Source organism: Chanodichthys erythropterus, chromosome 13 (genome assembly GCF_024489055.1).
Source record: "Chanodichthys erythropterus isolate Z2021 chromosome 13, ASM2448905v1, whole genome shotgun sequence".
In the NCBI taxonomy this organism is placed as follows: domain Eukaryota; kingdom Metazoa; phylum Chordata; class Actinopteri; order Cypriniformes; family Xenocyprididae; genus Chanodichthys; species Chanodichthys erythropterus.
Window position 1 is genome coordinate 48,495,739 of NC_090233.1, and position 18,855 is coordinate 48,514,593.

An 18,855-nucleotide genomic window follows, 5' to 3' on the forward strand; every position below is an offset into this window, starting at 1 on the left:
GGCTGAATAAATGAGTGTTTAAAATAGATAGTGTGTAGTTAAGGTTTACTGGTTACTATTTAGTGTAAATATACATGAATATTGAGTTTAATTCTGCCACTCTAAATAAGATCCTTCTGATAATTAAATACTGTTCTATAATTAAAACATTACACATCAATATTGTTATTGTCAACTAAAACAAACTATGAAAATAATTTTTCATTATTTGAAATTAAACCTAAAATATAAATATTAGATGAAAAACTTTAGAAATATTGCCTTGGCAGCTAACTTAAAAAAAAAAGAAAAAAAGAAGTTACTAAAATTACTAAAATTAAAACTGAAATAAATATAAATTAAAGTTAAATAGAAATATTAAAAATAAATATTAAAAGCTAACAAAACTACTAAAACTTAACTCAATTTAAAATTAAAACTGAAAATATAAAAATAAAAGCTATTAAAAAATTAAATACTATAATAGTATATAAATAATACTAGAATAACACTGATTCACAATAAGACCAGGAACATGTATTAACAAAGTAAATAGGCTCAATTTTGACATCATGTTGACATTAAAGGAATCCAGCCTGACTTGACTCCATCAGACTGGCATATGTGTGTGTGTGTGTGTGTGTGTGTGTGTGTGTGTGTGTGTGTGTGTGTGTGTGTGTGTGTGTGTGTGCTTTTGTTTATATTACATTGTGGGGACCAAATGTCCCCATGATGTAATATAAACCTGAGTTCACCTACATCGTGGGGACCAGCCAGCGGTCCCCACAATGTAAATGGGTTTATAAATCATATAGAATGAGTTTTTGTGAAAAAGTAAAAGTTTGCACAGTTTCCTGTGAGGGTTAGGTTTAGGGGTAGGGGCAGGGTAGGGGGATAGAATGTACAGTTTGTTCAGTGTAAAATGCATTGAAGTCTATGGAAAGTCCCCACAATTCACAAAAACAAACATGTGTGTGTGTGTGTGTGTGTGTGTGTGTGTGTGTCTGTGTGTCTGTATGTCTGTGTGGCTCTAGTAAACCTTATATTTGTACAGTATAAAAATCATTGTGTCTATAGAAAATCCCATTAAAACATGAAAACCCAACATGTGCGTGGTTCTGGTAAACCCTATGGGGATAAAATGTCCTCACAAAAAAGATGGGGCAAATTGATGGTCCCCATGAGGAAAAAAGCTTATAAATCATACAATGTGATGTTTTTTGAAAATGTAAAAATGCAGAAAGTTTTCTGTGATGGGTAGGTTTAAGGGTGTAGAGTTAGTGTAGGCAGATAGAATACACAGTTTTTACAGTATAAAAATTATTATGTCTATGGAAAGTCCCCATAAAACATAAAAACCATATGCGTGTGTGTGTGTGTGTGTGTGAGGGTAAGTGCACTCACTTTGTAGGCAGAGTCCATCAGTGCAGTTCTGCGACTGTAGCGTGACTCCGTCACAGTCTTTCCCTCCGTTCTGTGGTGCAGGGGCGTTACACTCTCTCTTCCTCCACTGAGTGCACTCTGTGTTACACGCCGACCACTTGCTCCAGTCGCCCCACTCGCCGTCAACTAAACACACACACACACACCAGAAACAACATAAACACAATCAAAAATACTTCTGCTGTGGTACACACTGATTATTTTTATTAAAGAGGCAATATTGTATCATTTTATTATATTCCTCGTTCATTAAAATGTTAGTCAAGGTAGTTTTAAATGTTATATATAAAGACTGTTTTATGTTAATGAGCCCTGTTATGATTGGCTAAACTCTTTGCATGTAAAATAAGTAACAATGCATGGACAATGGACAGCCTCATGCATGTTGCGCACAAAAATTTAACCAAAACCTTAAAAAAATAAAATAAAATAAAATAAAATAAAATAAAATAAAATAAAATAAAATAAAATAAAATAAAATAAAATGGATTTTCCGTTGATGGCTGTGCTGCGGTCTAGTCTGGTTCTCAGGCTCTCTCTGGATTCTGTCACAGGGACTAAGTGCACTGCAGTATATGGGTCAGTCATTAGCGTCTGACTGTAGCATCTCTCCTGCTGGGTGCAGATGCTTTAATCTCACCTGCTTCACAGTGAACTGACTCTCACTGGCAGGAGGGAATGGAAATGTGTTCGGCCCTTAGGGGCCCCAAGGGGCCAAAGTATAGGGGAAGTGTCTGGCTTGAAAGCTGAACTGATGGGCCTGGAAAAAGATGCATTTGTCTGATGCTATCAAGAGGCGGAGAACTCAAACTGGACTGGAAAAGAATGAAGTTTTTATGAAAGAAATTCTTCACTTGTAATTCAATAGTCTCAGAGTGAATTTTCCATCCTTCTGATTCTGGAAGGAATTTTTCATTTGGAAGTCACTTTGGATAAAAGCGAATGCCATATGAATAAATGCCAATGTAGGAAAAAATCTGAACCAAATTCCTCATCATGTTTCATTCAGAAACTGACCTCACTGTGCGTTTACGTCATGACGGAAATACTGTAATTCGGTTCAGAGGAGTATCATGATTACAAACTTTATGAAAAGTTCCACTTGTGATGCAGTACTTTTATTTTTAACTACAGCTATAACTAAAACTATTCAAATGGTATTTGTTCATTGAAATAAAGATGAAATAAAATGAAATATTACATGGAAATTATTTTAATTATAACTGAAACTATTATTCAAAATAAAGCGGAAATAAAATAAAATATTAGATGGATTTTTTTTTTTTAACTTAAACTTTAATAAAAATCAGAAATGTTTCCTTGTCAACTAAATATAATAAGCTTAAGCTGTAGTACACAAAAGAAATAAAATAAATTAAAGCTAGAAATATAAAAAACAAAACCTAAACTAAAATAAACTGAAAATAGAAAAATAAAAGCTAATATAAATAGCACTCTTGTGATGATTGTGATGTCATATAAAAAAAATGTATGGATAATTTTTTTGATACTGTTTAATATGTCACTATATAGTCAATGATGCCATATGCACATAACAGAGATTAATTAAGGTAAAATAGAAATAATTTAACGCAGTGATTAAGTAATATTAAAAAAAAATATTATTTTTTACTATAATTGTTATACTTCAAAGAATATAATCTTTACAATGACAAATTTTGGGAGAGTTGCACATCTTTCCTTTACAAACTACACTAAGTTTTTAGTTTCACCACTTTTGTAAGCCATGTTGAACACAATCTCATATAGAGGACTTTTTAATGCAGAATTATGGGTGATGGTCAAAGTGATATATGTTTTGTCTCAGTTGAATTGTCAACACCTAGGTTCATAAATGCATTTCTGTCCCTCACAGCCTTATTTCTGTTCATGTCAAATTAAACGTGGCATCATTGATCTAGAGTTGTACCTGTGCACACTGAGGTGCAGGTGAGTTTTTGGATGGCCTGTCCATCACACGGCGATCCCCCGTTCAGAGGCGCGGGATTGGTGCAGCTACGGGTCCGTTTCTGAAGGCCCTGCCCACAGAGACTGTTACACATCGACCACTCTGTCCATGTGGACCAGCCTCCGTTCACTATGGAAACAAACACACAGACACAATCATATCTGTGCTAGATTCATGTCTCTCATTTCATTACACACTCACGTTCTTCTCACATAATAATATCAACCCAAATCAATATTTCATGTCTATTTTCTTTTTTATTTGGTAAGGAGCTGTGTTATGTGCACGGTAATATTACGCTGCAAAATAAACTCATTATTTTGCGATAATGAACGACACTATCCCTTACTCATATATAGTCAGTCAGTCCAGGTAATATTCCTTTTAATGCTGATTTCCAAGAGTTTAATTGAATTTTTCTATAAAAAGCTGGGGTTTATCTGTCTGGAAACACGGCTCCTCTGTAAACGCTTTTCACAACTTTCTGTTGTTTAAAATAAAGCAACTCTTTCTCTGTATTGTTTTGCACTTATTTTGTGGTATTGTGGCAATGTTAATATTGTTGACTCCATATGATTTATCGCAGATATTTTCAATGAATTTTGCATCTTTTCAAAGTCACCTTGAAAGTTCCTGTCTGCTAAAAGAATAAATATAAATGTAAATATAGCTGCGAGCAGCGATGGCGGGCCCAAGCCCGGTGGCACCGCCACCCCGGTGGCTTCAGGGCAACTGTGCACAGCGGGCAATAGGCACTTAAAACGGTTAAACATCAAAGGACTATGTCAAATTCACTCCACATTTACTGCACTACAAGGTGCCGCTATAGAGCCCCTCCTCCCTGCCCATTTTCAAAGGATTACATGTGCCAAGTTTTAACATTATTCTGATGAATTTTGAAGCAAATCAGGTAAAAATAAGAGGGTGATCTCAATGTATGCTGAAAGTGACACATTTTCTGCTTCCAGTTGGTGGCGCTATGACTTTGAATCACAATAGTCAAATCCATGTGATCAGCCTTGTACAACGAAGACTAAGCCAAAGTTTCATCAAAATCAATTAATGTATGCAGCAGTTATAACACTTTGTTTCCCTTTTCTTGCCATAAATTCGTTGCCTCGCCACGGCCAAACCGTTTGAGATATCCAAAATCCGTTTGCAATTAAACAACTTCAATATGTTAGCAACAAGTTAAAAAAAGCTTGGTGTAAATTGGATAAACCCTGTAGGAGTAGTAGTATAAAATTCATAGCCTGTTTTTCAAATAATTAACATTCAAACCAAAATAGCTGACTTCCTGTTGGTCGGAGCTAATGAATGTAAATTAGAAAATTGTCCGGCTTGATGAGAATAATATGTGTACCGAGTTTGGTGACTGTAGGAAAAACTAACCCCCCCACTTTTGTCAAAAGGTGGCGCTACTGAGCCCCTCCACCACGCCCATTTCTATGGCTTTGTCCATGTCTACTGGTTGACAATATTGATGTGTGTGTCGAGTTTCATGCAATTTGAAGCATGTTAAGAGCCTCAAAAACACTCAAGAATATTATTACAGTTTGACCTGTTGCCATGGCAACAATATTTCAAATATCAAAAATCCTGTCATAGGTCTACATCTGCTGTGTATTGACATTACACTGATGAAGTTTGAAGCAAATCAGGTAAAAATAAGAGGGTGATCTCAAAGCATTTTAAAAGTGATACACTTCTTGCTGCCATTTGGTGGCGCTATAACTTTGACTCACAATAGTTACATCCATGTGATCAGACTACTACAACCAACACACTCCTGAAGTTTCATAAACATCAATCAATGTATGCAGAAGTTATAACACATTTCCTGTTTCCTTTTCTCGCCATAAATTCGTTGCCTCGCCACGGCCAAACCGTTTGAGATATCCAAAATCCGTTTGCAATTAAACAACTTCAATGTGTTCGCAACAAGTTAAAAAAAGCTTGGTGTAAATTGGATAAACCCTGTAGGAGTAGTAGTATAAAATTCATAGCCTTTTTTTTAAAAAAAATTAACATTCAAACCAAAATAGCTGACTTCCTGTTGGTCGGAGCTAATGAATGTAAATTAGAAAATTGTCCGGCTTGATGAGAATAATATGTGTACCGAGTTTGGTGACTGTAGGAAAAACTAACCCCCCCACTTTTGTCAAAAGGTGGCGCTACTGAGCCCCTCCACCACGCCCATTTCTATGGCTTTGTCCATGTCTACTGGTTGACAATATTGATGTGTGTGTCGAGTTTCGTGCAATTTGAAGCATGTTAAGAGCCTCAAAAACACTCAAGAATATTATTACAGTTTGACCTGTTGCCATGGCAACAATATTTCAAATATCAAAAATCCTGTCATAGGTCTACATCTGCTGTGTATTGACATTACACTGATGAAGTTTGAAGCAAATCAGGTAAAAATAAGAGGGTGATCTCAAAACATTTCAAAAAGTGATACACTTCCTGCTGCCAGTTGGTGGCGCTATAACTTTGACTCACAATAGTCACATCCATGTGATCAGACTCCTATAACGAACGCACTCGTGAAGTTTCATAAAGATCAATATATGTATTAAGACGTTATAACACATTTCCTGTTTCCTTTTTCTCGCCATAAATTCGTTGCCTCGCCACGGCCAAACCGTTCGAGATATCAAAAATCCCCTGGCAATTTTTAATCATCAGTGTCTTGACTTCATGCTGACCGAGTTTGGTGGCGATCGGATTAATCGTCTAGGAGGAGTATATCAAATTCCAGAGCATGCGTTTTTCAAACAACCCTTAATAGCTGACTTCCTGTTGGCGTGGCGATTAACTTAGAGCGCGAAAGTTGTTCGGCCCGATGAGGTCTATATGTGTACCGAGTTTCATACTAATACGTGCAAGCATGTTTAATATATGGACCAAATTTTCAGACTTTTTTCAAGGGGGCGCTGTCAAGCCCCCCTGCCACGCCCGGGTACCAGCCTCTCCGGCGTCCTAATGGCCGCGGATTCCAATGTGTGTGCCAATTTTCAAGAGTTTTTGAGCATGTTAAGGCCCCCAAAAAGCCCCGGAAGACGGAAAAAAAATAAAATAATAATCCTTAGAAGAACAAGAGGGCCCTGCGCGAATTTTCGCTTGGGCCCTAATAATCCTTAGAAGAACAAGAGGGCCCTGCGCGAATTTTCGCTTGGGCCCTAATAATCCTTAGAAGAACAAGAGGGCCCTGCGCGAATTTTCGCTTGGGCCCTAATAATCCTTAGAAGAACAAGAGGGCCCTGCGCGAATTTTCGCTTGGGCCCTAATAAAAAACTTTCTGTATTCTTATTACTAGTCAAGGAATGATTTTTCATTTTTCATGCATTGCACGCTGTTTGCCTTGCAGATGAAGTAATACAAGACAAACAATAAATACATACATATTTTATAACACAATTAAAAATATATATACATACAATTAAAATCAATATTATATATATAAATAATACAATTAAAAATATATATACATACAATTAAAATCAATATTATATACATAAATAATACAATTAAAAATATATATACGTACAATTAAAATCAATATTATATATTTATATATATAAATAATACAATTAAAAATATATATACATACAATTAAAATCAATATTATATATATATATATATATATATATATATATATATATATATATATATATATATATATATATATAAAATACAATTAAAAATATATATACATACAATTAAAATCAATATTATATATATATATATATATAAATAATACAATTAAAAATATATATACATACCATTCAAATCAATATTTTATATATATATATATATATATATATATATATATATATATATATATATATATATATATATATATATAAAATACAATTAAAAATATATATACATACAATTATAATATATATAATTTACTAAATACTGTTAAATTAATGGCAATGGTGTAAAAAAAAAATAACTTGTCTTCCCTTTAAATTAAGTTTATTTTTCAGACACCAACGCCATATTTTTTTTCTTGCTTTAAGTATATAAACTCACTTATTTTTTATAAAATTTTCAGAAAACAAGACTTAATGTCTTAAGTCATTTTGCAAGAATGTTTAAGAATGTTAAGGATGATATTTGGAAAACAAGACAAAAATACTGAATAAGAAAATTGTATTTCTGCGGTGTGTGCAGTGAGCAGCTGTGTTTGGTATGTGAGAGTTTATTTTCCAAAAGACGGATCCTATTACCTTCACGCACACACACACACACACACACACACACACACACACACACACACACACACACACACACACACACACACACACACACACACACACTGACAGATCGAGTGTTTAACTGTTCTGTTGTTGAGAGGTGATGCTCTTCCCATCTAAGTCTTCCGGAGAAAGGCACAGAAGCTCTTAAACTCTTAAACTGTGTCACTCCCTCTGCAGCTATTAACTTACCGCACTCCCCTCACACACTTTCCACAGCTGTGTGTGTGTGACTTTGGGTTCATCTGAGGGAGTAGATTAGCTGTAAGTAGATTCCTCCCTTTCCTTCCCATCTTTCTCATTTCATAGTTATGAGGCCAAACAGCCAAAAGAGTAGGACTCATTCCAGCACCATCATTTGAGGAGCTCTGTCTCTCTTTCACTGAGAATTAAAAAAGTTTCAACCACAGTCTAGATTTTTACATTTTCTCAAGTAAATGTGTGACTCTCACCCATGCAAAACTTGCCACTGCAATCCTATGGTGTTCTAAATGGTTGCTAGAGTGTTTCTGCTAACTAACTGAAATAAAATAAGTTTAAGTTGATGTGTTAAAGTTGCCATCGGACGTTTTTTTACAAGATGTAATATAAGTCTAAGGTGTCCCCTGAATGTGTCTGTGAAGTTTCAGCTCAAAATACCCCATAGATTTTTTTTTAATTATTTTTTTTAACTGCCTGTTTTGGGGCATCATTAACTATGCACCAATTCAGGCTGTGGCCACTTTAAATCGTGCAGCTCTCCGTCTCAGCTCTCGACAATAATACAGTGCATTTAAAAAATTCACACAGCTAATATAACCCTCAAATGGATCTTTACAAAGTGTTCGTCATGCAGCATGTCTAATCGCGTATGTACAGTATTTATTTGGATGTTTACATTTGATTCTGAATGAGTTTGAGGGTATGCTCCGTGGCTAACGGCTAATGCTACACTGTTGGAGAGATTTATAAAGAATGAAGTTGTGTTTATGAATTATACAGACTGCAAGTGTTTAAAAATGAAAATAGCGACGGCTCTTGTCTCCTTGAATACAGTAAGAAACAATGGTAACTTTAACCACATTTAACAGTACATTAGCAACATGCTAATAAAACATTTAGAAAGACAATTTACAAATATCACTAAAAATATCATATTATCATGGATCAGGTCAGTTATTATTGCTCCATCTGCCATTTTTCGCTGTTGTCCTTGCTTGCTTACCTAGTCTGATGACTGGCTGTGCAGATCCAGACATTAATACTGGCTGCCCTTGTGTAATGCCTTGAACATGGGCTGGCATATGCAAATATTGGGGGCGTACATATTAATAATACCGACTGTTACGTAACAGTCGGTGTTATGTTGAGATTCGCCTGTTCTTCGGAGGTCTTTTAAACAAATGAGATTTATATAAGAAGGAGGAAACAATGGAGTTTGAGACTCACTGTATGTCATTTCCATGTACTGAACTCTTGTTATTCAACTATGCCGAGGCAAATTCAATTTTCAATTCGATGGCACCTTTAAATTGTTAAAAGTTCCAAGTAAGAGCAACAATGATGGTTTAGCAAACACCACTAAATACTACACAGCTTAAAACCCACAGTAACAAATCACACACACTGACACACTTGTTTTTTGAAGCCAAAGCTAACTCTTCGCCCAGTATTAGCAAGCTGATCTCAAGCGTGACATCGCTCATGAAAGACCAAACCCCAAAACACTGACTCACTAAATCCACTTTGATGAGGAGGAGAGGATGACGGGAACAAGCACTAGAGAAGAATAATTTCTTAGCATCAGATACTATCTAAGGCATGCCCACACAGTCTCCATTTGAGAGACCTTTAATCAGTGAAGATTACCAATGAAAACAGGGAAGGACACCAAAGCAGCCAAAAGCCTGCAAAAAGCACTGCTCTTTCTCACATTGATGCAGCCTAACAAGCAATCTAAGAACCATTACACTGATTTGTAAAGGTAAAACCCAGTCAATTTGATCATATCCAAGTATATACCATTGAGAATGCCAGCAAACAGTAGCAAACAGATTTGCAATTCACACTAGAATAAAAGTAGAATTAAATTAATTTAAATTCAAATCAAGTGATTTTTTATGTAGAAAAGCAAAGGTTATTGAGACAGTCCTTCAATGTTGGCCTGACAAAGGTCTGTTCAAATGTTGAAAAGCTTTTCTTTTTTTTAACTTAAAGGGATAGTTCACCCAAAAATGAAAATGCTGTCATCATTTACTCACCCTCAAGTTGTTCCAAACCTGTATGCGGTTCTTTCTTCTGCTAAACACAAAAGAAGATATTTTGAATGTCAGAAACCAAAAAGTTGATAGGCCCCATTGACTTCCATAGTATTTTTTTTTTTTTCATACTATGGAAGTTAACGCTGCAAAGCCAAATAAGCTGGTAAAACTCAAAAAAAATTGAGGCAATCAGTTGCTTCAAAATTTTTAAGTTAAGAAATTCAAAGTTTAAGTATACAGAACTGGCAACTTTCTATTTTGTACTCATTTTAATTGTTTTTAACTTGAAATGTTTGACTATTCTAATTCAATTCAGTTTGCTTAAAATATATCAGTTCTGTGAACTTGAAATAAAAAGAAAGTGCTAAATACTCATAAAAGTTCATTTGATTGAACTAATTTGTTTAATTTAAGTTTGTCCTACTCAAACCAATTAATTATTTTGGTGTTAGGGTTTACAGAATGGGGCCCATCAACTTTTTAGTTACCAACATTCTTCAAAATATCTTTTATGTTCAGAAGAAGAAAGAAATTCACACAGGTTTGTAACAACTTGAGGGTGAGTAAATGATGACAGAATTTTCATTTTTGAGGAAACTATCCCTTTAAGAAGTTTAAAGAGATACACTAAAAGATAGACAAGCAGATATACGCTACAATTCAGAAGTTTGGGGTCAGTAATGTTTTTGAAAGAAGTCTCTATGCTCACCAAGGCTGCATTTATTTTATTAAAAATGCAGTAATATTGTGAAATATTATAACAATTTAAAACAGCCTAAAATATATTTTAAAATGTAATTTATTCCTGTGATTGTAAAGCGTCTCGGTTACGTATGTAACCCTCGTTCCCTGAAGGAGGGAACGGAGACGTACGTCAGTAGTGACCGACGAATTGGGATATCGCTTAGAGAGCCCTATCATCTTCGTGTAAACTAAAACAAGCCAATGGAATTGGCGTGCGATATTTGCATAATGCGCACCGCCCCCGTCAGGTCTATATAAATAGGAAGCAGATGTAATCGCACTCTGTTTTTCGCTGAGGAGACAACTGGTGTCCGCACTACAGCGAGGGTACAGAAACTGTGGCGACGGGACATACGTCTCCGTTCCCTCCTTCAGGGAACGAGGGTTACATACGTAACCGAGACGTTCCCTTTCAGTCGGTCACGTTCGACGTACGTCAGTAGTGACCGACGAATTGGGATCCCAACTAAAGCGCCACAGTTACGAAACCCCTTCCAGTGCCCAGCACAAGCTCAGCCACCCATAGCACCGGCTGGCGGTGAAGGGGGCGAGCTTACACCGAGAGAGTCTACTGCTGTCTAACCACTACCCACTAAGTAAACTAGACACACTGGGGAAGCGAACCCGTAAGGGACGCTGCGGAGACCACTACCTACCCAATGGGTGAGGAGTTTACGTGGGAATACACATATGGACTGGCCCGGGGGGCAGTACGCATATGGAGTCCCTGGGATGGCTCCACCTGGTAGGGGGAGACTCATCTTACAGGTGACAGCAGAGCTGGCTCTGCTAAGGGAAAGACACGGACTCGGCCTGTAGGGAGTTTTAAACCGTGGATAATTACACATATGGGACCGCTCACGTAGAGGGGTCACGACATATGGGCCCCAGCCAACAGACAGCGTCAGCGACAGATGTAGGCCTGGCATCAGACACTCCGCAATGTCCGAGCCGAAGGGGGAGGCGGAGGAACTCGACAGGGTTCGCCAAGCGGGGAACACGACTGGAGTGAAGTATGCACGTATCCGGCCAGTGGCTCTGGTGGAGTGGGCTCTCAACCCGAGCGGGCAAGGCACGCCCTGGGATTCGTACGCCAAGGCGATGGCATCCACTATCCAGTGGGCCATCCTCTGCTTGGAGACAGCCTTTCCCTTCTGCTGGCCTCCGTAACAGATGAAGAGCTGATCTGAGGTCCTGAAGCTTCGCGTTCTGTCCACGTAAACGCGCAGAGCGTGGACGGGACAGAGCAAAGCTAGGGCTGGGTCTGCCTCCTCCGAGGGCAGCACTTGCAGGTTCACTACCTGATCTCTGAAGGGAGTGGTAGGAACCTTGGGCACGTATCCAGGCCGGGGTCTCAGGATGACGTGAGAATCACCGGGCCCGAATTCTAGGCACGTTTCGTCGACCGAACATGCATGCAGATCCCCTACCCTCTTCAGGGAAGCCAATGCAACCAGAAGAACCGTCTTAAGAGACATTAGTTTCAGGTTGACTGATTGCAAAGGTTCAAAGGGATGACCCCGGAGAGCTGTGAGAACCAGGGTCAAATCCCAAGAGGGTACGGAGGAAGGGCGAGGAGGATTCAGTCTCCTGGCCCCCCTCAGGAATCTGACGATCAGATCGTGTTTCCCCAGGGACTTACCCTCAACTGCATGGTGATGTGCGGCAATAGCGGCAACATACACCTTGAGGGTGGAGGGAGACAGCCTTCACTCCAACCCATCTTGCAGAAAGGAAAGCACGGATCCGACCGAACATGATCGGGGGTCCTCTCGGCGAGAGGCGCACCATTCGACGAACAGGTTCCACTTCAACGCATAGAAATTCCTAGTGGAAGGAGCTCTAGCGAAAGTGATGGTGTCTACGACCGCTTGCGGGAGATCACTCAGAACCTCCGCATCCCGTCCAGGGACCACACGTGGAGGTTCCACAGATCGGGACGCGGGTGCCACAGGGTGCCCCGTCTCTGAGTCAGGGGGTCCTTCCTCAGAGTAATCGGCCAGGGAGGTGCTGTCGCGAGGAGAATGAGGTCTGAGAACCAGGTCCGAGTGGGCCAGTACGGAGCCACTAACAGAACCTGCTCCCCGTCCTCCCTGACCTTGCACATGAGTTGTGCAAGAAGGCTCACTGGGGGAAACGCATATTTGCGCAGACCCGGGGGCCAGCTGTGTGCCAGGGCATCCGTGCCGAGCGTGCCGCCGGGCAGGGAATAAAACCACTGGCAGAGGGCAGTTTCCGGGGAGGCAAACAGGACAACCTGGGCCTCGCCGAAATGCTGCCAAATCAGCTGGACCGCCTGGGGGTGGAGCCGCCACTCGCCCGCAAGTGGATGCTGCCATGACAGCTCGTTGGCTGCACGGTTGAGCACACCTGAGACACGAGTGGCCCGAAGGGACCTCAGACCCTTCTGACTCCACAACAAGAGATGGCGGGCGAGTTGCGACATGCGACGGAAGCGTAGACCACCTTGACGGTTGATGTACGCAACGGCCGCAGTGCTGTGTGAGCGGACTAGAATGTGCTTGCCTGACAACAGCTTCTTGAAGCGGGCCAGCGCAAGACGAACCGCTAGCAACTCGAAGCAATTGTTATGCCAATGCAGCTGAGGCCCCGTCCAAAGACCTGTCACTGCATGCCCGTTGTACGTGGCCCCCCATCCCGTGGCAGAGGCATCTGTGGAGACCACAGCATGCCTGGACACTCGTTCGAGGGGTACTCCGGCCCACAGGAACGAAGGGTCCAACCACCGGACAAGGGTGCGACGGCAGCTCGGTGTCACGGGGACACGGAGCGTGCCGCACTGCCACGCCCATCTCGGGACCCGGCCGCGGAGCCAGTGTTGAAGCGGTCTCATATGAAGCAATCCGAGCGGCGTTACCGCGGCTGCAGATGCCATATGCCCCAGGAGCCTCTGAAAATCTTTCAGTGGAGCCGCTGTCCTGCGCTTGAGCGTGCTCAGGCAGTTCAACACCGACTGGACGCGCTTCGGTGAGACGCGCAGTCTGTGCGCCCACCGCCCTTTTTCGGTACAATGAAGTAGGGGCTGTAGAACCCCGACTTCATATCGGCTGGAAGGACCGGCTTGATTGTATCCTTCGCCAGGAGGACAGCAATCTCCACCCGGAGAACAGGTGCACTGTCCAACGACACCTGAGTGAAGTGGACAGCCCTGAAGACCGGGGGACGCCGGGCGAACTGAATCGCATAGCCGAGTCTGATAGTACGAATGAGCCATTTGGACAGGCTGGGGAGCGCTATCCACGCTTCCAGACACTGAGCCAGCGGGACCAAAGGCACCACAGACGCACCGGGGTTGGGGCAGCAAGGCAGAGAGGGACCCGACTCGGACGGCTTGGGAGCGGCCTGGAGTGGGGTCGGACTCTGCGAGGCAGCAGTGTGCATGGGAGACGGCGCACGGGACGCGGTCTGCACCATCACACTGCCGCCTGCTGGCGAATGGGGAGGGAGCTGTCAGCGGCGAGGCGGAGCCTGGCACACTGGCAGACACCCCTTGTTGTGACCTGGAGTTTGAGGAAACTGCTCTTTTTGTGGCAAAGTGGGTACCGCTGGACTCCGGAGAGCCAGCGGCGGTAGATGGACAGTCGCCACAAAATCCCTCTCGGCCCTCCTCCGGGGGAGGGAGAGCAGATGGAATACTCTCCCAAAGGGCAGGAACCTTCCGCTCCAGGTCGCCCGTCTCAGGGCCGAGTTTTCCCCGACCGCTTGCCACCTGGCTGGCAGAGACGGGCTGGGCACCACGTCCACGACCGGCACCCTGCTGTTTGGCTGGTGTAGGCTGCTGCTTTGCCAACTTAGCAGGGGCGGAGGAAGACGCAGGCGGGCGCCCTCGGCGACGAGCGGGCTGAGGCTGAGCCACGGGCGGCTGGGTGGAGGCAGCAGCGGACCGCCGTGGCATGACATGTCTGATAGCCTCAGCCTGCTTCTGTGCAGCGGAGAACTGTTGGGCACAGCTCTCCACCGCGTCGCCGAAAAGGCCGACCGGAGACACGGGGGAATCCAGGAACCGATGTTTGTCGGTGTCCCTCATGTCTACCAAGGTCAGCCAGAGGTGGCGTTGCTGGACTACCAGAGTAGACATCGCCTGGCCAACAGAACGCGCTGTCACCTTCGTTGCCCGGAGGGCAAGGTCAGTGGCAGCGCGCAGCTCCCCAAGCAGCTGTTGGTCAGGACCTTCCTGGGGCATCTGCGACAGCGCTTTTGCCTGATAGACCTGCAAAAGGGCCATCGCGTGCAGGGCAGAGGCAGCCTGCCCACAGGCACTGTAAGATTTCTCATTCAGACCGGCTGCGAACTCACAGGCCTGGGACGGGAGACGCGGCTCACCGCGCCAGCCAGTGGCCGTTGGACACAACTGCATCGCAACAGACCGCTCGACTGGCGGGATCCTCGCGTATCCCCTGGCTTCCCCGCCATCCAGGGAGGTGAAGGCGGACGAGGGACCAGGCCCTGTACGAGCCCCATACAGAGCTTGCCAAGACCTGGTCACCTCATCGTGTACTTCCGGGAAGAAAGGCATTGGGGCGGGACGCTGGATTTGACCAGCGCGACCCCCCCCCCCCCCCCCCCCACCAATCGTCCAACCACAGCCATGAGCTCGGGATCCGACTCGGGCAACGCTACCGTCCCGGGCGGCAGCGCGTCCGAATCTTCCTCCCCCGAGGACTCAGGCTCACCTTCCGATGCAGCGATCGACATCCGATCCGCCGCCGGCACACCAAAGGTAACGGCTGGACAGTCCGTAGAAGGCCCAGCGGAAACCAACGGTGGCACGTTGGGTTGCGGTGCTGATGAGGCGGCAGGGGCCCGAGGAGCGTTTCCGCTCGGCGGGGAAGCCCTGACCGTAATCCTCAGGTCACCCTTCCTATACAGCGCCGTACCATCATTCCGGTTCCCGGGGCCGGAAAAAACGGTCGTACGCGGCATAGGAGAGGGGACCCCCGCTTCCTGAGACTTCAGGAAGGAGAGCCTCGACCTCAGCACCGCGATAGTCATGTTCCCGCAATGGGAACATGAACCATCCACAAAAGCTGCTTCAGCGTGCAGAATGCCCAAACACGAGATGCAGCGATTGTGCCCATCAGCAGGGACCAGGGAACGACCGCACCCAGTAACGCACAGACGAAATGACATACTGTCAGGGTTCGTCTGTAAAGCTCTTTTAGAAGGGGAAGTCAACTCACTCGTGCTGAAGCACCCAGGGAGCGACGCGATGTGTCAGGTACACCACTCCCTGACACACCGAGGAACCGGCCCAAATCGCTACACACGCACACACTCTTTGTGTTGCTGTGAAAACAGCAGTTTTCGAGCTTATAGCTCAGCTCCTCGGAGACTCGCGACCTCGCTGAACGTGCCCTTTCACCAGCACTGAAAGCTCGCTGTAAATCCTCTTCTGTTTAGGCAAAGTTTTAGAATAAACAAACGAAGAAAGGAGTCTTCTAAACAGGACACCAGTGAATGGCTCCGAAGCGAAAGACAGAGTGCGATTGCATCTGCTTCCTATTTATATAGACCTGACGGGGGCGGTGCGCATTATGCAAATATCGCACGCCAATTCCATTGGCTTGTTTTAGTTTACACGAAGATGATAGGGCTCTCTAAGCGATATCCCAATTCGTCGGTCACTACTGACGTACGTCGAACGTGACCGACTGAAAGGGAACTGAATTTTCAGCATCATTACTGATTTGAACATTTCTGATTATTATCAATGTTGAAAACAGGAAAACAGACCAAACACTGATGACTCATCTTGCACTACAAAATTCTGTCCAATCAAATGCTCTCTAGTATAAGAATGCCCCTCCCCCGGTAACAACTGTGACCGAATAGCAAGAGCAAGTAGCAAATCATTAAAAACATTTTATCTCAAGATACTTCTCCGGTTGTTCTTCATTTAATTTCATTGCTATCTATGGAGAAAACAATCAAGATATTAAAGAAATCTCATCTGTGATTGTTGGCTAAAACACAGAACATGCTAAAACTTTCACAGATTTCAGAGAAATTTTTACAGGAGCAAAACTAGTCCAGCACATCACATTCTCACATATTCACCGAAGCAGCGCAAGAAGATCATCTGTCTGGAGGACAAAACGGAAATATTACAACTTCACTGAAGACCAAGTTCACAAATGCAAATGTTTGGAGTACAACAGATTTCATGCTTTAGGAATCTAGGTCAAGAAAGAGAGTGGCTATGTGTTTCAGATGCTAAAACAGACCATTTTCTATCTTTCAAAATGATGACAAGCCATTAAAAGCTCAGCAGTGCGAGAGATTCGCTCGACTCTCTGCTCTGACTGAGTGTTTTACAGATGCAGGAGTAATTGATACATGTGCAAGTGCAGTGACATGCGTGACAGACGCTAAAAACACATGCACACACTGACAGAGATCCTGTCAGAGATAATCAGCAGGTGGTGGCGAGCGATTTTGACATGTAGAAGTTGTTTTCATGTGTGTCTGTGTGTTTGTTGTGTGTGAGGGGGTAGAGATTTTTATTATGAAGGACCCCCTCATAATTATAACAATGATTAAACCCAAAGTTATTGTGGGTGGGAGTAATGAACACAATATGCTTGTTTTATTGCTGCAAATAGTCCCATCTGTAAATATGCACTTTTCAATAATACGCAATTTTATAAACCAACCTTTTTTTCAGAAAATAAGTTGCACCTCAGTATGTCGCATCGGGTGAAGCGCAAGTTGTTGAAAAAAACAACAAAAACAAACAGATAATTTGCATTGGTGTATCAGCTGTATTTTATTATTACATTATATAAGGACTTATAGTCCGGACGCAGACCCCACTATGAGAACCACCATTTAAAAAAACATATTCCACTCCAACTTTGCATTTCAATAGGAAATATGTCAGCATCATTGAAATACTTATTCTCTTAATAGTTTGAATATAGTTTGAATATTTTTTATTTTTAGATTTTCCCTTTTTTGTCATAATTTGAAAGTTTTAGTAATTTTGTTTTGTTTTTTAAATATGCAATAAAGTTTTTACTTAAGGGGTCCTTGATTAAGATTTGACTTTTTTAACTTTAGTTAGTGTGTAATGTTGCTGTTTGATCATAAACAACATCTGCAAAGTTACAACACTCAAAGTTCAATGCAAAGAGAGATATTTTCTTTTACAGAATTTGCTGTTTAGGGACTACAACAAGCTTCTTCCCGGGTTGGTGACATCACAAACCCAAAATGTACATAAACCCCGCCCCCGGGAACACGCAACAAAGGGGGTGAGGCCGTGTTGTGCTGCTTTAGAGAAGAGGAAAAGTTGTTGTAGTAGAGTGTTGTTGTCATGCCGTCATTTTACGCCGGACTGCTTCACAAACGACGATCAATTCAGCGCTGGATTTGCACAAAAGATTAACATGACGACACATGCTAGTCGATGAGCTGAATCAACTTCACAGAAACTACATAAATTTATACACTAACCATTCAGAAACGTCCAGTTTCATTCTAAAAGTTGTAACTTCTTCCTGAGTCTCTTCATCAGTGTCGACTCCGGTTTGAACAATGTAAGGCTGAACACCGTTACTGACAATCCTCATTTTGGCTGTGTGAGATTCTCCAGCTTTGTTGTTGTTGAGCTGTTAAAGCTCCGCCCTCTTCTGGAAAGTAGGCCGGGAGCAGCAGCTCATTTGCATTTAAATTGACAAACACAAAAATGCAGTGTTTTTGCTATCACCCAAATAGGGGCAAATTTGACAAGCTATAATAAATTATCTGTGGAGTATTTTGAGCTGAAACTTCACAGACACATTCTGGGGACACCAGAGACCTTTAATTTTATTTCAGTTTTAGTTTTACTTATTTTAGTACATTAGGTTAACCTGATACTGAAAATGAGAAATGTTTCCTTGGCAACTAGCTGAAATAAAACAAGTTTAACCCTGGTCAACACAGGTAAAATATACTATCAGGAAATGTATGCTATTAGAAATAAAAAATGCATTTCTGCAATGATTTTGGGAGAAAATCTGCAGTATTATGCAGACAAATTAAAATATTTTAATAAAAATAAAACTGAGGAGGCTGGTGATGTGTGGGTCTTTGATTTGAATGATGGGAGCTTCAATCCGGTGAAAATCTGAAGGGCTTTTTGCAAATTTCTGTGCATGATCAAGGACTATTAATCACCAGTAAAACACATTTGAACACACCATATAGCAAT

The 18,855-nt window shown here is 42.3% G+C and overlaps 1 protein-coding gene across 2 annotated transcripts in view; it reads right to left on the minus strand.

Annotated features, from left to right (window-relative positions):
• unc5ca (unc-5 netrin receptor Ca) overlaps nucleotides 1-18,855 on the minus strand; it is a 183,950-nt gene that overhangs the window by 41,403 nt on the left and 123,692 nt on the right. For both annotated transcript variants that reach the window (XM_067405889.1, XM_067405888.1), the window contains exons 6-7: nucleotides 3,353-3,520; nucleotides 1,384-1,548 (exon numbers count right to left, since the gene is read on the minus strand). In XM_067405889.1, the coding sequence (XP_067261990.1) occupies nucleotides 1,384-1,548; nucleotides 3,353-3,520 (333 nt within the window). The remainder of the gene's footprint in view (nucleotides 1-1,383; nucleotides 1,549-3,352; nucleotides 3,521-18,855) is intronic.